Genomic DNA, 22,122 nt, shown 5'->3' with positions numbered 1-22,122 from the left:
CACTGCCATGGCATGACTGTGGGGGGCCTTCTCAGGTGGCTCAGTGGGCATGATCACGAATATTTTCACAATTAGACGTTTTCTCAGCTCACACCTTAAGTAAAGATCCTCTGGCAGGGTAGAAGGGGTGCTTAATACCTGTGGCCCCTCACTCATTAGGTAGGAACAGGATACTTATATTTTAGATAAAGACTCTAAAAGAATTCAGTGATAGAGTCAGGGTTAGGTACGAGGCTCACGCCAGCTAAGATTTTATTTAAGAAAAAAAAAATGTAACTGAAAATAAAAGTCACTCAGAATGAATGAGAGTTTCAAAAAACCCTATAATTCTTCAGTGGCAGCTCTTGCACCCGCCGCTCAAGCCGGTTCTAACCCAACCAAGATGCTGGAAGGCCGAGCACACAGTGGTGCCCATCAGGCCAATGAGGGCGACGAAGCTCAGGGCTCCCCGCTGCCGCTTTCTGGGTTCTAAAAAGAGGAAAGAACAGCAGTTACTGGGGACGCACCACAATCACAATGCTGTCCGCATCCATGAGCCATTCCATCAAGGCACTTGGGGCGGCACATTAGACCATCTGGTCTCCAGAGGTCAGCCAGCTCTTTAGCCTAAGCTGTCCCTTGTCAGATACTGCATGTAAAGTGGTGTGTCCCAAGAGTATTGGACTTTAAATCAAATTATAGGGTAATAAGTAGAGCACCTTTGCTTCAGGATCTTTGGGAACTTTCTTCCTCTTCCAGAAGGTAAGCACAGCAAGAAGAGTCTCTTTCCCACTTTTCTCTCAGAAACACCATTTATAGTCCTGATGAGGAGCAAGAGATCTGGAGTCTGACTGCCTGGGTTTGGACCCTGACTTTCTAGTGTACACTTAATAGCTCTGTGACCTGGAGTCTTAATCTTTCTAAGCCTCAGTTTCCTCATCCATATATTAATACTATCTATGTCATGGAATTGTTATAGGGCTAAATGACATATGCTGAGGTCTTAGCAATAGACACATTGAAAATGTTCAATAAAAATGAGCTTTGTTATTAAATACTATTCAAAGATTAACAAAAGGAAAGAAGATCACCAGTCTTTCACCTTGGTTATCAAGTTACTTTGATAGTTACAACTTACTTATCAAGTTACAGAAGAGACAGAGAAAATGAAGTTACTTTGCTTTCTGAAAAGCCTGGCTAAACAGGAAAGTACAGTAGCATAAGATTTTAAATGTGTTTCCTTGGCAGACAGCAGTGTGTCCTTACCTCCTGTATAATAGCCGTAAGCATAGAGCACTCGTCCAACGATCCAGGCCAAGCCCAAGCCAGAAACTACACGCTAAAATAAAAGGGCTCTGTTAGTATTTGCGTTAAAGAAACAGGCAGATTTTTATTAACATCTAGGATTGATTACACACTTCAATAAAAAGCCAACAATTTCACAGATACGGTAAAATACTCCCTACCAAAGTTAGGGTAGAATGAAATTCAAAGGGCAGGAACATCAAAGCACTGTGACCCTTCTGTGAGCTGCCCACAGACCTGAGGGGTGACTGCTGGCCTTCTCCCAGGCAGGTGGGATGCAGGAGCCGCCTGGCTTGCCTCGGAGGAGTCAGTGTGCGGTAGCAGAGTCACTGGGCTCCGGGAGAGGCAGGCCTCGGGGATGCAGGGTAACCCGGAGAGGAAGCCAGCAGAGAGGCAGGACCAGGGGAGGAGCGCCGTGAGCAGTGGCCTGGGCATTCCGCTGCTGTGCGCGGCTTCATCTCAGCAAGGGCCCCCAGAGGGCTCGGAGGGGCTATGCTGCGACCTATGCATAAGTGGGGGGCTCTACCAGAAAAGGCCAGAGAGGGTGCTATGTTGTGAACCCCAGAATATGCAGTCTTGGGAGAGGACAGTCTCCCCATCTCCAACACCCTTCAGAAGACAGAGGAAAAACTCATGTGAGATGGAAAATCCTTCCATTTGGCTATCCTCCAGGGGGGACAACCCATCTAGTCCAAAGGAGTCCAGGGAGGAGGAGACAGGAGAGGTGTGAGGACGTGAGTCACCATATGCCACTGTCCTCAAGCATCTTTCCATTCGGCACTGCCATCAGTGGGGTGAGGTGCCTACTTTAGGGTTTGTATTTGCTTGTTTCCATGATTTTAGGGAATGTTAAATATCGGTGGGAGTATGAAACAACTATAAACAAACGCCCAGGCACACACGTCACTATCTAGCAGGCCTGTGTTCTCTGCCAGGTTACTCTGTAAACCCAGGAACTGCATTAGGTGCTTGTCCTCAGAGTGGTCTTAGAGTGTTTTTAGAGAACGAAGCACAAGGAACGGGATCCCGGGGTGGGAGACCAGAGTAGGATTGGGGTGGACATCAGGTAACGCCCCATCTATACAACCCAGCGAATCTGTTGAGACCAGCGAGTCCAGTCACTTGCTAGGATTGGGGCTCTTCAGAGGCACAAGAAAGAAATATCTTCTCTAAGAGAGCAGTAGATGTTTCTTCGAAAAAAATATAAGACCTCGAGGTTATAAACCATAGATGTGCCATTCCAGCAACTGACAAGAAAAATGCAAGGCCATTCGGGTGCAGAGCAGAGGCTTGTGGAAGGTCTCAGAGCCCGGAATGTGAGGTACCAGTCCTCTGGTCACAGCCCAATGGAGGGGAAATCTGGCCCCTCAAAAGGAAAGTTTCTGTCCAAAGCAAGACCCAAACGGCAACCAGAGAACCTTGCTTTGTTTAGATAAGTGCAGTGCAGACCAAATCTAGGGCCCACAGGGCCACAGCAGCCTACAAGGTCCTAAGATCCACCCTCACCCCAGCCCTCACCCCTGCTCACCACCGAAGCCGGCTGCTCACTGTGCCCCAAATGGACCAGACAGGCTCCTGCTCCAGGGCCTCCCCTGCTCATCTCCTGCCTGGGGGTGTCTGGAGACATGGAGGCATGTGCTCCCTACCAACTGCCCAAGCATCACCTTTGCAGCAAGGGACCCCTCCAGGCTGCCCCCTCAGCACTGGTCCCCAAGCATTCCCTTCCCACCACGCCCGCTTGTGTTTCCTCTGTGGGGTGCACCACTTTCTAACAACTACACATTGCATGAAGCTGAAACTCCAATACTTTGGCCACCTGATGTGAAGAGCTGACTCATTGGAAAAGACCCTGATGCTGGGAGGGATTGGGGGCAGGAGGAGAAGGGGACGACAGAGGATGAGATGGTTGGATGGCATCACCGACTCAATAGACATGAGTTTGAGTAAACTCCGGGAGTTGGTGATGGACAGGGAGGCCTAGCGTGCTGCAGTCCATGGAGTCACAAAGAGCTGGACATGACTGAGCGACTGAACTGAACTGAAGTGACATATTGGGTTGGCCAAAAAGTCTGTTTGGGATTTTCTATAAGACGTGGAAAAACACAAATGAACTCTTTGGCCAACCCAATACTTGCATTACTTTTTCGTCTGTAACCCCAACTAAGAGTCAGGGCATGAGACCGGGAGTCTGCCTGTTTAGGTCACTGCAGTAACCTCAGGTGTCCAGGAAATTTCTGTTGTTTGAATAAATACAGCAAAGGAAAACTCGATAAACATGAACCTCCTAGGAGCAGGCAGTCCTGGGTTCAAATTGACTTTTTTACTCTAGTTATTTGATCTTGAGGAAGTTATACAGTATTCAAGAGGTTTCTCATTTGTTAAAAAAAAAAAAAAATGGGAAAAATTCTACCTGCCTTAAGAAACTTGGTAAGAAGTAACAGAATTTAATTCTTTAAAATATATGGTGCCAAGACATCAAAGATGTTCATTAAATGTTCATTTCCTCTCCCCTCCCCAAAGACTCAGTGAATTAAATCTATTAAATCTAATTAGACGCCTCCCTCCTCCACCGCACCCCCCAACAAAAAAACCTGTGCTGTGCATGCTCAGTACTTACTGGGTGGTAAACACCTCCGACAGCTAGGAAAAACAAGAAGGGAGGGTACACTTCCAACCTGAAATAGATAGAAAAAAACTTTTTTTTTAAGAAAAGCACCCTACTTAAGTATGTCCATGTAAAACTAAGAACTTTTTACATTCTTACTTGCCAAGTTAGAAATTTGAGAGTAAAAATAATCATTGACTAGAGGTGGAAGGCCGGACCACTAAGATCATCCACCTTCTTTTGCTTTGCTTGGGATTAGAGGTAACTCAGAAGACAGTGAGCCCAAGACCTCAAAGCTAACAAAGTGATGAGGTGAATTAGAGTCAGTGCTTACAGAGCTCAAAGCCTTTCAGCCCCTACGCTGGGACATTCGGCATCAGTTTAGAGTGGACTTGTTGCAGATACTGCGGAAGAGTATCGTAGCATTAAAGACATGTTGGGGGAGGGATGGAGTAGGAGGTTAGGGTTAGCAGATGTCAGCTATTATATGCAGAGTGGATAAACAACAAGGCCCTATTGTATAGCACAGGGAACTGTATTCAATAGCCTGTAGAAAACCACCATGGAAAAGAAAGTAAAAAAAGAATGTAGGTATAACTGAATCACTTTGCTGACAGTAACACAGCGGAAATTAACACAGCAAGGTAAATCAACTTCAATTTAAAAAAAGAAATGGAAAGGAAAGGTTATCCAGTCTCTCACCATCCTGACAACTCTTAATTTTGCTTAATATTTAATCTGTTCATAAACACATTTTATGATACTTTTAATGAGTATCCATGATCATCATCCCAATTGCTCAGCAAACCAAGGGTTGAGGTGTAGGACAGAAAGCTCCCACTCTGAAGACGTCTCAGGGGCCCAGCAGGGCCAGCACTCACGTGTTCTGGTGAGCTCGCTGAATGCAGTTGAAGATGTGCCCGTTTTCAGGGTCGGTGCTGTACATGGTAGGATACTGTTAAAACAAAGTGTGTGTGATCATATGGCCAAGTGTAGCACTCAGTGTCGAGAGTTAAAATCAGCCTTAAAGGTAATGTGTCCCAAAGCATCTTCTGTCATAACTTTGGTAGATGATCATTCATTTTCTGCTTAAACACATGCAGTGAGAGAGATCTCATTCTCAGAGGCAGAGTCAATCTGGGTCTCTTAATATCCAGAACAAGGATGCAGCTCTGTGCCATTCAAGGGATGGAGACAGCCCGTGCCAAAGTCAGTGCTCTTGTTGACATTATGCCGTCACTAGTGGCTTTGAGATGCACTGCGAGCAGCAACTGGGAAACAACTCCCTCCCAAGAGTCAATCAGATACCACATCCTTTAAGGTTCCCTTAGTAGGGGAACAGAAACAGAGTGTGTGAGAATGTTAATGGATGTGCGTGTTAAAAAAAGAAACTAGACGAGAACTTTAAAAGGACTTCAGCTGAGGGAGTCTAATTATAATTATTCAGCAGAGTAGACATTTGAAACTGCTCGCCAGGGACGGCTTCAGTAATTATCCCTTCTAGATTAGCTGGAACTAAAGGAAGCATTCAGCAGACCTTCCCCCTACATCTGATGGCCAAGCACGGGATAACCGCAGCGCCACATGCTTCTTTTCTACTTGGGAGACAGAAAAATCACCAGAAGACATCATTTTAAACTGGCACACCAGAAAACAACTGCAATTTAACCCCTTTCTAAATTTTATTTATCTTTGGCCACACCTCAGAGGCTGTGGGATCTTAGCTACCTAACCAGGGATTGAACCCAGGCCCTCAGCAGTGAAAGCACAGAGTCCTAACCACTATACCACCAGGGAGTTCCCCGTCTAACCTCCTTTAGAAAATAACTCTCTTCCCAGCAAAGAGCTCCAGACAAAAGCACAGCTGGTTCTTCTACAGAAGAGACAAAAGTGAAACAAGGTCGAAGTGACTCTCTAGCAGGGGCCTGTATTTTTTTCTTTGCTCCTGCAAGCCAGGGGCAGAATTTCTAATAAGAACAGCACTAGCGCTACTAGCCCCTGACCTCTTCCTCCGTGGCTGAAAACGGGTTCTTGCCCCCGACAAGCCTGTAAGGCCCCCACTGTGTTCCCACTCACCTCCACTTTGTACTTCTTGCGGGCCTTGGAAACATTGATGGCTAGATGAGTAACCATCAAGAAGCTGGCAGCACCAGTTAGAATCACGAAACCATATTCCTTAGAGAGGACGGCCATCCTGACCTGTGGGAGAAAGAACACATTAGGCGGCTGCCTGGCACCGTGGGCCCTGCGCCGCAGGTCTCAGGCGTGCGACGCTCTGTTACCAGCAAGAGTATCCCTACAGATCGAAAAGAGGTGTGAGTGATCTGAGGGCTCCAAGAGGTAGTCAGAGATATTAACTACCTAACAGAATCTTTAAAAAAAGGATGAAGTCTGCAGTATGTGCACAGAAATGCTCACGATCACACTCTCTTCTGTGCTGGAGTTCCTTCGATCAACACTGCATTTATGAGATTTATCTAAACTACTGCAGCAGTCATCACCACAGGGTGGTCGGACTACTAAAAACCCCAATTAAAAAAATATTTCATAAGCAAAATGCTCAAAGATTACCAGAAGGAGACGGACAGACAAACAGGGATAAACAGAAAGAGAGAGACAGGGTAGAAACCAGTAAGGACAGAATGACTCCAGGCTTTTGTCTGTCTGCTGGCATGGGAGACACTCTGAGGGCAGGAACCTCTAGGCCTCCCTTGGATGCTGAGGCACGTGCTAGTACAAAACAGGAACATCACACTGGAAGGGAAGGGATTATTTTTAGTGCTTCAAAAGCAGAACGGGGCTCTGAGCAGCTCTGGGAGAACTCAAGGTGTTCATCAAAACAATACTTCAAAACTAACCCCATGACGTGTCCTGGTGCCTGCAATGCCACTTACTTTGAAATGCATCAAAAATGATGATATAAGCTAATATAGCAAAATATTAACTCTACAACCTGTGTTAGATATATGTATGATAAATGTACAATCCTTTCAACTTTTCTGCATGTTTGAAAAATTTCTTAATGAAATGTTTGGAGGAAAAAAAGCTCATCTCAGCATTTTTCAGTGTTCGGCAATTTCAGCTCTTTGAGTTCCTGTCCTGCCCCAGTAGGAAAGAAGGAACGCCAAGGAGAAGAAAACTTGGTGGTTGGGAAGAAGCCCTAATAATTTCAAAGTAGTTAGTGCTACCTCCAACCTCTCTGAGCTTTTATCTCCAGATGTCCAAAGAGCACGGCAGCACGCAGAGAAAGAGCTTCAGCGCTTCCCAAGATCTCAGCGGCTGGCCCGCCACGTGCATGGGTGCCACAGGCCGACGGCTCCTGTGTGTGTTCTGCCTTCAGTTTAGAGCGTCCATCCCTGCTAACTGTCTGGCTACCATCTCTCCCGTAAGCCTGGGAGGGTTACACTGCTCCAAAATGTTTCTAGTCATCCTCACTAACAACCCTACAAGATAGTATTCTCCCTATCTTCCAAAGAATGCCCAGAGGTTAAGTAATGTTCCAAAGGTCTAAAAGAGAAAGTAGCAGAGTTGGGAGTCAAATTTAGATTCAGATTAGGTTCCAGTGTCCCCTTTCAATTCCACTTGGTGACTCAGAGTTGAGTGGACACTGGAGTCACAGCATCTTTCTCAGTGTGGAATCTGAGGCCTGGAAACAGCTCAGCTCTTTAAAAGTTTAAGTTTCCCTTACATCTGCAAAATAACATTTGAAACCAAAATCCTAAAATCTGCACACCCCTCACCATGTTCCACAGTAATTCCCATCAGTTTCCCTTGCTATACTCTTTCTTCACCTGGAGCTGCTCGCTGAGGGGTACCCACCACCCTCTTCTTCGGGCCCGGGGACACATTCTGGAAAGGGCCATTCCCATGACTCAGCACCGAAGTCACCACCAGGTCAGCCTCTCCTGGGCTATCACGTGTGCCTGCAGAGAGCAAGGAGTCTCTGGCTGCCCTCCAAGCTCCCCCGCCCTCATTCTCTTCTAGAGTTAGTCATTTTCAGAGTTGAGAAAATCAGCTTGGGGAGAAAGCTTTAGTAGTAGATAGTAAAACAAAAATATGGAGTGAATACCAAACACCTCTTTGAAAATTAAAATAAACACAACTATCTGATTGCCCTGGAGTTCAACACATCTAGGCCAAACAGGCTATTGAAAATGAAGCTGTCTTTGACTTTGCCAAAAGCTGGCTATTTAGGAATTACACGGTCAGGCTCAGCTGGTAAAGAATCTGCCTGCAATGAGGGAGACCTGGGTTGGGAAGATACCCTGGAGAAGGGAAAGGCTACCCACTCCAGTATTCTGGTCTAGAGAATTGCATGGACTGTATAGTCCATGGGGTCGCAAAGAGCGACTCAACGACTTTTACTCCACTATCTGGTTTAGATCAAAGTTTCCAAGCTGAAAGTCCATTCAGACCTCAGCTTTGGATGGTGGGTTGGGCTCCCTCACAGCCTGGGGTCACCTGGCGACTGTTCAGCTTCCCCCAAATCCCGAAAGTTCCATTTTACAGAAAAGGAAATAGAGGCACAGGTAGCGAGGTGAAGGCAGAGCTAAGACCAGAACAGGCTGTAGAATTTCCCCCCAAATACTCCAGCTAGCCTTGGCAAAACATTAGAACTCATGGCCAAGTCACTGGCCTGTTTTTCTGGCCTGTAAGGGTTTGGGTAGAAGAAGGTAGATGGCAGGACAGAGAAGTGCCTTTTGAGCAGATGTTTCTACTGTAGGCAATGAACTTGGAAAGGCAACTGCTCAAAAATCTGCAATTTGGGGCTTCCCTGGTGGTCCACTGGCTAAGACTCCATGCTCCTAGTGCAAGGGACCTGGGTTCAATCCCTGGTCAGGGAACTAGATCTCACATACTGCAACTAAGAGTTCTAATGCTGCAACTAAAGATCCTATATGTTGCAACTAAGACTCAGTGCAGTCAAATAAATAGCTAATACATAAATATTTAAGAGAATCTGCAATTAGAAATTAATGTCTACTAGCGTGCTCCTCTTCCAAAATATAAATGCAGTTTCGGAGGACAGGTTCAGGCAGTCACACCCTAATGAATATGCATCTCCTCACATGCTGCTGTGGTGATAGGTACTGGGGAAAAGGAATCTGGGTGGGGGCAAGCAGAAGCAGGAGCAAGACCTTTGAAGGACAGAGAATTTACATTAAGGGGGACCTAGAGTCTGATGCTAAAGTAGGTGGTTTGCAAAAGATGGTGCAATGGGTCAGGAAACTAAATGTGCCAGGGGCAGGAAGAGAGGGGGGGAGGCCCTCCCCAAGGCGCTCCCTGCAGGGCCCATGGACACGCCTGCGCAAGTGCAGGAGCCAAGCCTGCTCAGCCCGCCCAGACACCGCCAGGCACTTTCACCCAGTGAGGAGCCCTGCTTCACAGGCGCCGCAGCCAGCTGGTGTGATCAGGGCTAGGACAGAGAGAGCAGCCAACTGTACCAGCTACTTAGCTCCCACGAGGGAGGGACCGTGTGTGTCTGGCATCCTCCGTGCCAAGCTCAGAGTGTGTGCTCACAGAAAGCTGTAGAATAAATGAAGCAAGCTCCAGGTGGCTTTCAAAATGATCTCTCCACTCTGCACAGTGCCTGGCATAAAGTATGTGCCTAACCCAGGTCAGTTTCCTTTTTATCCCCCTTAATGTATCTACTGAAACAATGGAAGCAGTTGGATGTATGAATTCCTGGAGAAAGAGATCAGAGCACAGAGAAAAGCTCTGTCAGTGTAACTGATGAAGACACAAATCCCATGGGGATTGAAAGTGCTTGTCCTTTAAGAAAAGAATCTGTTTAATTCACTTAGGGGTCAAAAAAAAAAATCTTCATTTGCCGAATCCCTATTTTCTGAGAAATCCAGGGCAGAGAGCTGGACACTCCCAGCCTGTGGTGGGTTCGGGTGTGTACACTGGGAAAGGCGAGGCACTCCAGCTCACAGTAGCTGTGTCCCAGGCAGCCCCAGCCACACCCAAGGCTGGGCCGCCCGCAGCTAGTAGATAGCTCCCAGGGCACGGGCTTGAGAAGCTGATATGTGGAACATAAACCTCTCTTCGACATAAGCACTCATTCGGACTGCACACCACAGTTTGTTGATTACATACCTGCTCTGTGTCACCAGCAACCCATATATCCACTCAGCAAGATAAGGTTCTTGGGGTGGGAACTCTGCCCTAGACTTTGCCTTCTACATGGTGACAGACACACATTGGTCCTTTTGGAACTGAACTTTCATGACCAGTATAGATTACTCTGTAATTGTCTTGGTTGTATAATAGCACTTGTTAATTTTCATGCAGTTTTCAAGGTTAGTCACACACCAGCTGTAAAGATTAAAATTTATGATCCGTACAAATAAAAATTTATTTCGTTACTTTGCAGTATTACATGCTTCTGGGGGTCATGTAAAACAGAACCATCTGGAGAACAGCCTGAAAGCAGGTAGTATGCTTTATACTGTTCATATTTTTAAAATGCTCAATAATTCTACTGGTAATCTATCCCAGGGTGGTAATCAGGAAGGCAAGCAGATACGGTTCAAACACATTCACTTCAGCACTGTTTATAACAGCAAAAACAGAAATGGTACAGATGTCCAAACAAAGAGGACTAACTAAATAAATAACATAGCCATACGATAGAACAGAATATAATCATCAAAAATAGTGAAATATTTCAGATGGTGAAATAGATTTAAATAGATTTAAAATACAGAGTGTTAGGTCAAAAAAAGACAACAAAGTGTATATCTTAGTTTTCTCAATAATAGAAAAAATTAAAGAAGAAAATATCAAAATCATAAGCATAGTTATTTTTAGATGGCTGAATTAGATTTTCCTTTGTACCTTTCTAGAATGTCTAAAATGAGCAAATATATGCCAAAAAGTTATATAAAGAATGGCCTAACAGAAGACCTAAACAGACATTTCTCCAAAGAAGACATACAGATGGCTAAGAAACACATGGAAAAATGCTCAACATCACTTATTAGAGAAATGCAAATCAAAACTACAATGAGGTTTCACCTCATACCAATCAGAATGGCCATGATCAAAAAATCTATAAACAATAAATGTGAGACAGGACGATGATAAACAAGGGAACCCCCCTGTACTATTCATGGTAATGTAAATTGATCAAGTCACTCACTTTGGAGAACAGTATGGAGATTTCTTTAAAAAACTAGGAATAAAACTACCATATGACCCAGCAATCCCATTATTGGGCACATACCCTGAGAAACCACAATCCTAAAAGACACAAGCGCCCCAGTGCTCACTGCAGCATGATTTACAACAGCTAGGACGTGGAGGCAACCTAGACGTCCATCAGCAGATGAATGGATAAAGAAGTTGTGGTATACAGACACAATGGAATATTACTCAGCCATAAGAATGAACGAATCTGAGTCAGTTCTAGTGAGGCTGATGAACCTAGAGCCTGTTATACAGAGTGAAGTAAGTCAGAAGGAGAAAAATATCATATATTAATGAATATACATGGAATCTAGAAAAATGGTACTGATGAATCTATATGTAGGGCAGCAACAGGGATGCAGATATAGACTGTGGGCTCAGTGGAGGAAGGAGAGGCTGGGATGAATTGAGAATGCAGCACTAAAACTGATACATTACCATATGTAAAAGGGATAGCCAGTGGGACTGCTGGATGATGCAGGGAGCTCAACCTGGTGATCTGTCACAACCTAGAGGGGTGGGGTGGGGAGGTGGGGAGGTTCAAGATGGAGGGGACATATGTATACCTACAGCTGATTCAGGCTGGTGTAGAGCAGGAACCAACACGTTGTAAAGCAATTATCTTCCAATTAAAAGTAAGTAAATTAAAAAAAAACAAGCAAAAAAAATGGCCTGACAATGATTAGTAATTGAGGAGACAGAGGAACAGGCAGTATGTTTAATGGAGCCAAAGAATCAGACCTGATTTTTAGCTTGAACTTAGCCACTAAGTGCAGTACACAGCCTTGCAGGTAAGGGTGCAGTTCTGAAATCAAATTGGCTGGGTTTAGAACCTGGATCTCATACTCCGAGCTGTGTGTCCTCAAGAAAATTACTCAGTGTCTTTCAGCAGACGCGACTTCCTCGCCTCTTAACTGGAGATGATCGTGGTACCCACCCCACATCATGGAGTAGCGGTTAAAGCTAAATAGGGACACTGTCTCTAAACATCCATCAAGCTACTTGCCATATATTAAATACTCAATAAATGTTACATATCAGGTTACACTGTGTGCTAACGTTCCGTTAACTGTCTTTGCTCTGATTCAGTGATAAAAGGCAGTTTGAATATATGATGATATGTATGATATAAATTTAAGAATTTATAATTTTGAATTACCATTTTAAGATAGCAAACATAGCTTATAACTACACACATTCCCCTCTTTTTCCAAATCTTAACAGTGAGCCATGTTTCAACAGATTATCTGACAAGCAGGCGTATTCAGAAGGAAGCAGGCTTCTAGTACAGACCATGGAGATCAGCAAACCCTAGTCATGCAAGCCCTCCCTGTAGTCAGACACGCTCACACTGCATGGGGCTGAGTGCATGTTCATTTACTTGTGAGGCTTATTGAGTGCCTACTACGGCTGCTCCGTGGGCCAGTGTAAGAGAGAAGATGACAAGCTGGATTTGGCGCCTGCTCTCAGGAAGCTCATGTTCTGTTGGAGGAAGTAGGCAAATAAGAAAACAAATACTCAATTTCAGATTCTTCCTTCATAGCAATGATCAGAAACCAAGGACAAACACTCCCCACCAGGGACTCCCCTGGCGGTCCATTGGTTAAGAATCCACCTGCCAATCAATGCGATGTGGGCTTGATCCCTGGCTGCGGAGCTAAGATCCCACATGCCGAGGGGCAACTAAGCCCGAACTGCAACAAAAGATGCTACAACTAGGACCTGATGCAGCCGAAACAAATATTTTTAAAAACTCCTCTCAAAAATGAAACTAAATGGGTTGGGGAAAGGCAGAAATAGGACAGAAGTGTTTCTATTCCCTCCTCACTTAGTAATTATAGAGGTATTTGCTTCCAGTTAACTACTTTCTGGCACATTTAAGTCAAAACAGTTGAGAGAACATTAACCTGAAGGTTTAAAAAGAATTAGTTTTTCTTTTTATTTAGAAAATTCTTGTCTCTTATTTAATAGCAGAAATCCTTTTGGGAATGTTTTTATTCCTAGCAGACTTGAATACTGTTTATGATTTGTCTTCTGCCATGGGAAAATCTAAGGAAGCACAGACAATGAGAATTCTGGAGTAAGACTCATGTTCAGACCCCACCTCTGGGAGCTTGTAAATGTTATTTCATTTCTCTGCCAAATTGGAGAATACTATTTACTTCACAGGATGGTTTGAGGAGTTAAATGAGATAAGCTAGACTAAGCATCTCATATGAACACTTATTAAATGCTGATCCAAACACAAAGACATATTATACATCCTGGCAAGTATACTATCTGTCCATCTATGTGAATACCTCCTAAATAAGGAGGATATTGACTTTTCTACAAATCAGTAATGTGCTCTGACTTAGGAATTAATTCTGATAGTTTGGAATAGATTCAAATTAGGCAAAAGGCTGGTCTATTAGATTCCTGACGTGGACAGCATAATGACAGAAGAAGTTAATCTCCTAGTATGGACAGCATGAGTCCAAGAAACATTTAATTCATTTATTCAACTACAATATACAAAGTGTCTGTTCTATGCCAGGCACTGTTTAGGTGTGGGAATATACCAGTGGACAAGATGCAGCCCCTGATCTCAAGGCACTGACATTCTAATGACAGAAGACTGACAAGAAATACACAAAGTCATTCTGAGAGAGCAATGACTTTGTGTGTGTGTGTGTGTGTGTGTGGCTGCATCGGGTCTTAGTTGCATCATGCAGGATCCTTCACTGCGGTGCACAGATTCTCTAGTTATGGCATGCAGGCTTAGTTGCTCCATAGCATGGGGGATCTTAGTTCCCCAACCAGGAATTGAACCCGCATCGCCTGCATTGCAAAGCAGAATCTTAACCACTGGACCGCCAGGGAAGTCCCCAGCAATGACTATTATGGAGGACATACAAGGCAGTGGTGCAAAGGGGATGGGTGGGGGAGGGGGTACGACAGCAGGATCGTCTGGGAAACATCGCCTTTCTGCAGCCAACATCTGCCGTGACCCATGAATGCAGAGGAAACAGCCACGCCACACCGAGGCAAAGAACCTTCCAATCAGAGGGAAGAGCAGGCGCAGAGGAAGGCTCTGGGCGAGAGAACGCCTGGACCCCAGTGACTGGTGAGAACAGCTGGGGATAAGGTTAGGGAGTCAGGGCCAGACTATGAGAGGGTCTTTACATGTCATGTAACAGTTAATACTTCCTGCTTCTCCCTCAAGGGACTAAGATGACATGAGTAGAAGAAGAAAGGGTATGCAATTGTTAAGTGTTAGCAGAGGAAGCATCACCTTCCAAAGGGAAAGCTGTTTGATTAAGCAAACATGACCTTCATTATGGTGAGCCTTGGGGTGGATTCAACTCCAACACATGGAAAGAGCTTTCCAGGTATGAAAACGGACCAGGAGTAAGTAGTACAAACCCTAAATGTAAGGAAGAAAGAATTCTGAAAAGAAGTGGACACCTCTGTGAAGAATCAGGAACAGAATATGCTCTTGGCTTGGGTGAGGGGGACCCTGTGATGGCCAGGTTTTAGGCGAATAGTAGAAAGTGGAGCCCATGTGTCGAAGGTCAAGAGTGGGCTGTAAGGGAATACACTCGGACAGCCCTCCTTCCTAAATCGCTCCTGCTGTCCAATCCCACCAACATGGCCTGTGCAAGTCCTACCCCTTCCCGGGCTTCTTCCCGACAGACCCCCACCAGCCTCAGGTTCTACCTTGGGATGCTTGCATATCCTGAGAATACCTTAGAAACCAAATTACTCCTATAATATATATATTTAAACAGCAGCATTTCTGTTTGCAACTTTTTTATTTATCAAAACGTTTATTACTGGCCAAATGTAACTTTCTGAGCACGTATCAGGTTGGAGGAAAAAAAACTAGGGAGAGTGGTTAAGCAGGTGGGGCATGGGACCAGACCACAGTGGGCTTCCAGGGGGAGATCAGAAAACGCTGGTGCCCTGGTGACTGGTGGGGCCTTGAAGTCTGTGGTGGAAGGAGCAGGACTTGGAGCAATAAGTCTTTGGTATAGCCAGTGAGCAGACAGTGGATTTTTAAAAAGCCACAAGGCACCACTGTAAAGTCTCACTTTAGGAGTGAGCAAGCTCGGACTTAAAATGAGGCTGTGTTGTCTCAGCCCTAGAAGCTACACTCTTCTCCAGTGCCTGAGTTCATGGGGTTCACTCTGCTCTCTGGCTAAGGTCTCCTCCAGGAACGACTGATTCTCCTAGAAACAGCAGCACTTCAGGGCTATCCTTCATGTGCTGTTTCCTCCGCGTCCCGCTTCTGCCACCACTCCGCTTATCTCACTGGGGCAGGGGTTCCTTCAGTTACAAAAGGATTAATCAGAGAACTTCCTGAACTACACGCAGCAGAATACTCCTGGGGAAAAGCTCTCCTTCACTATTTACTGCGCTCCCTCTGAGCTGCCCACAGAAATTCCCCAGGCACGGCCAGCACTGCACAAAGGCGGCGAAAGGCCAGCTGGAGCGCTGGGCAACGGCCTCACGTAATTTATGACTTCTGAGCCATGCAGTTAAAACAACTTACCTTTTACTGAATGAAAATCAATAAAATATTTCAAGGGAGAGAGGATTTCAACTTTCAACTCTCTCTCTGCCCTCAAACAAACGAGTGGACAACGGTAACCCCTACTTCCATTTGTAAAATTACTGTTCTTCATTGGTACAGCCATTTCTCAACAGTTTTTATTATTATTATTATTGTTAATGCATCAGGAGTGGGACAATGCTAGAGCACTGACAGACTGACTTGGTGCCCTTCCCCAGTATTTCATTAAAATCCTTATTTGGCTGCCTGTGCTATTAATCCAATCTTCCTTATACACAGTCCTTTATTATTATTATTGTTAATGCATCAGGAGTGGGACAATGCTAGAGCACTGACAGACTGACTTGGTGCCCTTCCCCAGTATTTCATTAAAATCCTTATTTGGCTGCCTGTGCTATTAATCCAATCTTCCTTATATACGGTCCTTTATTTTACATGGTATTTTTTCATGTGAATAATACAAGGATGGTAACTTAAAGGGCTTCATCTGACCATATCAAATGGAGAAAGTTAAGAGCCTGGAGAGAAATAGCACAAAAGTAATTCCCTATTTCCATGATGGGAGAGGAAAAAATGAGAGTTTCTTTGGGCTCATCCTACATTTTCAAAATGCCAGTCTGGTAACTTCTATGCTAAACAGATGGTAAAACCTGTTTGAGAGTCAAAGTTTCAAATGGCAGCTAAAGGAAGACATGGACAGTTAAGAGAAGGAAAGAAAAACTATTCTCCACAATTGCTTTGCATATTCAGTAGACATTTCTCCAAGGGCTAAAAATGAAAAGTCAGTTAAATAGGCAGGCCAACACTTCTCCAGCCTCAATTATTAAGCCAAGTGAGGCAAACAGCAGAGGCAGATCATAAAATGGGTCTCTCCCAGCCCCTCACATTCTTCAATTCCTCATCAACACTGCTAGCAGAACACTCGGAAGGTGGAGGTCAGCTATAAGTTAGGGGAATGGAAGAGCTTGTCTTTTTGAGAGATAAATGTCCCACAATCCAAACCTATTCAATTGAAGATTAAGTAGCCACAGCTTGGAATATAAAATATTCAATTTCCACATGTCATTTAAAAAACACTAGCTGTGCTGGGTCTCTGTTGCTGGGCAGGCTTTCTCTAGTTGTGGCAAGCAGGGGGCCACGCTACAGTCGCGGTGGCGCCTGTTGGGGGGCATCGATAGTGACAACACGTGGGCTCAGTAGCTGCAGCTCCTGGCTCTAGAGCTCAGGCTCCGTACTTGCGGGGCAGTGGATTTAGCTGCTCTGCAGTTATGTGGGATTCTCCTGGATCAGGGATTCAACCCATGTCTTCTGCGTTGGCAAGCGGATTCTTTACCACTGGGCCATCAAGGAAGCCTTACATATGTCATTTTAATTCCAATGTTTTGGTGAACTGTCAGTGCCGAGGACAAACGGTTCTATCACTATCTTTGCTGGGAGCAGGGGAGGGGCTGGTGAAGGAGCAGCTTGATGCTCAAGTCTGAGTGAATGCTTCCTGGTTATGTTGGATGAGCCTGCACTGACAGTTACACTCTGTTAAGGTCAAAGCAAATTACTCACTCTCTTCTTCTCCGGAGTCTTGACTGCAGCGTGAAAAACAGTAAACACACATGCCTGATGGAATCCCCCTTGGGAAGAACTGGTAAGTCAGCCTTTCAGGAATCGAAGAATACTAGACTATAAGACTGAACAAACCCTGGGTTCCCGTGTTTGTGCAAAGATGAATTCTCCCCAACAGATTCTTGACCCAAGAATTCTTGACCCTATGGGCGAGAGTTCCTTGATGCGCTGACCTAGAAGCCTTGAGCCACCGTGGACCATCTGGAGCCCAGCCTCCAGGGAGGCGTGATCCCAGGGACAGGCTGCAGAACATGTCCCATGGTCTAAGGGCACCAATCTCAGAGGACAGGGGGGAGAACAGGGAGAAGTCATGGGACACGGAACATGTCCCATGGTCTAAGGGCACCAATCTCAGAGGACAGGGGAGAGAACAGGGAGAAGTCAGGGGACGCAGAAGAAAATAAAACTCCTGTAACAATGCATTCCCCTGATGCTGGGAAAGGCAAAGAGAGAAGAGGGCGGCAGAGGGTGGGATGGTTAGACGGGATCACTGACTCGATGGGCATGAGCTTGAGAAAACTTCAGGAGACAGCGGAGGACAGGGAAACCTGGTGTGCTGCAGTCCTATGGCGTTACAGAGTGGAACGCGACTTAGTGACTGAACAACAATTCATTCAAGGGAGCTGATGTGATACAATCAATTCAGAACAAACCATTTCATCTAACGGAATGCTCACTTTAACTAAGCCCACACCTACCACCTTCCTCAGTATTGCCTCAAGATGACTCCTCCCCCGTGTTATCCCCTACTGAATGCTGGGTACCACGCGCAGTGCAGGATTACACTGGTCATCAAGACAGAGAAAGGAGGTCCTGGCATTCCAGAAAATGGAGTCAAAAGCAGGAAGACAACTTGGGAGGATCATGAAACAGGAGGGGAAGAGACTGAACTAAGGTCTCTGACGGATGTCATGTGAGATGTGAGAACATAGTAGAGAAAACAGCAAGGACACAGGCACAGAGAAAGGGGGAGGGGTTTACTTGTATAAGGAAGAAAAAGGAGACCAGTGCTGGCTGGAGGGTAGTGATAGAGGTTAGACAAAGAGTGGCAGGGAAAATCAACGATTATTAATAACATTATTATTAGTACATATATTATTTACTATGTGTCGAACACGGTTCTAAGTAGTTATCAATATTAACTCATTTAAACCCCCACAGCATGCCTATGATATATTATTACTCCATTTTGCAGATGAGGAAACTGAATATGAGAAGGTTAAGTCACTTGCCCAGGACACGCAGCTATCATGGAGAAAGCCTGGATTCACACATAGCCAGGCAGTCTGGCTTAAGAGTCATGCTCTAACCTCTTGGCTATATATCCTCTCTCAACAAGGTTGAAGAGCAAGTTCGACCACACCTAACCCCTTCAGAGACTTTTCTGCTTCCCCAGACCCTCTCCTGATGATAAGATATATTAACGAGAATAGAAAGCTAATAATTAACTCCAAGTCTATGACTGATTAAAGCCCGAGAGCTTTCTAATTGGAAGAAGAAAAAAACTTGGAAAAGGTCCAAGTTTTTTTTTTTTTTTCCCCTTTCTTTTTAATGAGTGTCAGCAATGCAGTATGAAAAGAGGAGAGATATTAGAAAATAAAAATAAAAAAACCAACCTCTAATCTTTCAGGTGAACAGGTCTGTAAGAAGCAAAGCAGCGCAGAAATGGGCACTTCTTTTTTATATCATGATTCCCATGCAACCTGTCCCTTAATTAGCATTATATAGGAACGGAGGGGCAGAATGAAACTAAGCTCTGACTTCCTGGAGAAGAACAAAAAAACCTCTAATGAGTCACACTGACACCGCTTGGATTTTCCATCACAAGAAATGTGGGTGGACTGTAGTTAATTCTTAGCAGCTGCTGAGTTCCCATGAGTTTCCATTCAGAGTCCCTCTGAATGAAGGAATTACACAGGCGGCAGGTCTCGTCTGAAACAAGTCTAACTCTTCAGGCCTGTCTGTACTTAGAATGAAGTTGTGTCATAATCATTCACATTTCTTAGGCTGGAGAAATTTTAAAAAAGCATATAGATAAAAATAAATTTCTTAGGCTCTTAAATAAAAAAGTGAATTAAGACACCAAAATATTAGAATATAAGTTCCAGTTAATGAGCAGGTGGACTCAAGAAAGAACTCAGAGGGTAACAGAGGATTGATGATTCTAAATGCTGAAATCCTTAAAGGTGTTTGCAAATGTATTTGGAAGGTAGTATAACTGCCCCATAGGAAAATACGTAGACAACGTAAGAGACGGTGCAATACAAAAATTCTATTTTACATAGCAGTAACCTACCTGGTAACTTCTGAATTCTTCTTTTTCAAAAGGATGGTATACTCATAAGTAGTATATAAGTATGCTCATAAGTAGTATTAATGAAACCAGTTGCAAAAAACCATAGCAATATATTCTTTTAAACAAATATTGCTTTAAAAAAAGGTAAATGGTTCATGATCAATTGTGGTTGGCAAAGCTGTTCTGAATACAGATTCAGAATATTTAAATAAAAATATAGGGAATATATTTGGATATTGCTATCTGTGCAGCTGGCACTAAATTACTTTTTGACAGATTGATTTGTCATTCACTTCATTCCAGATTTCTCCACGTAGGTTCAGCTCCTTTACTATCCTCCAGCTTAAGAGGTTCCCCTTCACGGACTGCATTTCTGCAGAACCCTGAACTGGCAGGATTAAGTCTAAATAAGGGGTAAGACTGCCCTTCTCCAGTTTTGTTCCTTATGTATGGAATAAGCCCTGGAAGTGTGCTTTCTATGATTGGACACAGTACCTCTACCAGTATCTCTGTTTTATATATAGCAACATCATTTGGGAGTGCGGTGGGGAACGGCTTGACAAAGTTTTCTATTTCTGTAACACTGTGTCAGGAGGGAAGCTTAACAGAATGTCTTCCCCTGCAGAAAGTTATTTGTTTGGATTTTAGATATAAACGTATTAAACTCAGTTAAATTTAACTCCTGTGAGAATAAACAATTCCCTGACGCACGGACTATATGCTCATTACGAATTGGTTGGCCTAAATTAAGCACAGACTGTAATTTTTGCCCAGTAACCTTGAATGCTTCCCAGAAACTGCAGGCTCCCGATGATCTACAGATTTCCCAAGGGGTGCCCTAGCTTCAGCTCCCACGGACAGAGAAATCTAACAGCTGCGGCAATTCCACACGACCACGCCCAGGTCTACAGCACCGGCAGTCACACATCTGCAGAGCAGCTGGGAGTCCTTCCCTCCAGAGCCCCCTTTCTCTGTTAGGGGATTAAAGCCACAAGTCCAAAGCTCTTTTCCTACCCACCCTCTTTTGTCTCTGCTTTTCTTTTACCTCCTTTCCCATACTCTGGTCCCCGAAGCTACAATATAGCGGTAAGCTTCGTGACACTCAAGGAAAGTGTTAGCAGAAGCCAGAACATCGGGGAATAAGCTACCAATCAGCCCCCAGCCCCTTCCACCGCCCTGCAGCTGCCCCACCGCTGGGGCCCAAGGGCTCCCTGCAGCCACATTAGATGAAGGACTCCTCCGAAATCCAAGACAGAATCTAAACGAAGGTTTCGCCTCCTCTCTTGCTTTAAGGCGGCGGTAGGAAATGACCCACTCGTAGGTTCCAATACAAACATAGGAAAAACGTTTCTACGAGGCCGGAGGAAAATAAACACAATTCCCTGGGAGGCCCTCCCAGAAACTTCCTAGCAACACATGCACATCCGCAGCTGGCGCGGCGCTCGCAGGCCACTTTAAAAACCTGTGTCACCCATCAGACCTGCACTGCCAGCTGCCCCTGCAGCGCCCTGCGCGCCCATCCTGTGCACCAGAGATGCAGTTGGCAAGGTCGGGTGGGGTCCGGGAGGCAGAAAGAAAGAGCCTGGGGTCCACACAGCTCAGGGAACGGGGGAGAGGAAAGGACTTAACTGAGGGAGCGTTGACCTTGAGAATCTCCCTGAGTTTTAGATAGCGAGGCTAGCCTGACTTAGACGCTCAAATTCACCACATCATGGGGAGGATGAGCAAAGGGGATGGGAAGGTAGAAACTACAATCAAGAAGCGAGCGAGCGAGCCCCTATTCAGCTAGGGATGGCAGAGATATGGGCAGTGCCCAGCGCAGAAGCTGAAGTGCCCCAGAGGCCCACCCTCTTCGCTGCCCACAGGTGCCGGGACTCACCTGGATCACCTTCGATCGCCTGGTGCGGAGCGCAGTGCGCAGCGGAAGTGTAGGTGCGGCGTCCTTGGCCTCTATCAGAGTGGGGCGTGGCCCGGAGCAGTCCCCGCCCCAACCCCGGGCAGCACGAGGCCACGCCCTCAAGGCAGGGCTCCGGGTGCCCGAGAGGGACTTCAGAGTACCACCCCCGGGGCCCTGGTTTTGAGGCATAGTCTAAATTTTCTTCCTCCTTATGGTTGTCCTCCTCTGTCCATGGAATTTTCCAGGCAAGAATACGGGAATGGATTGCCATTTCATTCTCCAGGGAGATTTAACCCTCCCACCCCCAAATACATTTATCTGTTCCTTTCTGCAAATGCCATCGTAGCCGGCTTCCTAAACTCTCCCGGCCAGCTCATATTTCTCGGGTTGCATTTGCTGCATGGTAGGACCTTAATAAGTTATCCCTAGCAGAGCCACCGTAGTTCGCTTCTAGGCGCTCTGCGGTGAGGGCGGAAGCACAGGTTTGCACGGCGCGTGCGCGAAGTGGGAGGGCGCCCAAGTCGAGGGATGGGTATGTTCTGGCTGAGTTTAGTTTGGGGTAGGCGCTCACGGCCCCAGATTGTTGCATTCACCAGATGAAAGGGTTTAGGGATGTTAGAGCCTGTGTGTTTCCCTAATATTGTTAGTTTTTCCAAAATCCGGCACCTAGCACTTCT

The 22,122-nt window shown here is 45.4% G+C and overlaps 1 protein-coding gene across 1 annotated transcript; it reads right to left on the bottom strand.

Annotated features, from left to right (window-relative positions):
- Positions 1-222: 222 nt before the first annotated feature.
- Positions 223-21,759, bottom strand: MGST3 (microsomal glutathione S-transferase 3). Its single transcript, XM_020904602.2, has 6 exons — positions 21,428-21,759; positions 5,966-6,088; positions 4,771-4,844; positions 3,902-3,959; positions 1,246-1,318; positions 223-468 (listed from the first exon to the last, which is right to left on the bottom strand). Exons 1-6 carry the CDS (start codon positions 21,632-21,634, stop codon positions 332-334), a joined length of 672 nt encoding a protein of 223 aa, XP_020760261.2. The 5' UTR covers positions 21,635-21,759; the 3' UTR covers positions 223-331.
- Between the last annotated feature and the right edge of the window lie 363 nt (positions 21,760-22,122).

Source organism: Odocoileus virginianus, chromosome 5 (assembly GCF_023699985.2).
Source record: "Odocoileus virginianus isolate 20LAN1187 ecotype Illinois chromosome 5, Ovbor_1.2, whole genome shotgun sequence".
Lineage (NCBI taxonomy): Eukaryota > Metazoa > Chordata > Mammalia > Artiodactyla > Cervidae > Odocoileus > Odocoileus virginianus.
The sequence above is the reverse complement of the archived record's forward strand: the minus strand, read 5'-3'. Positions and strand labels throughout refer to the sequence as shown.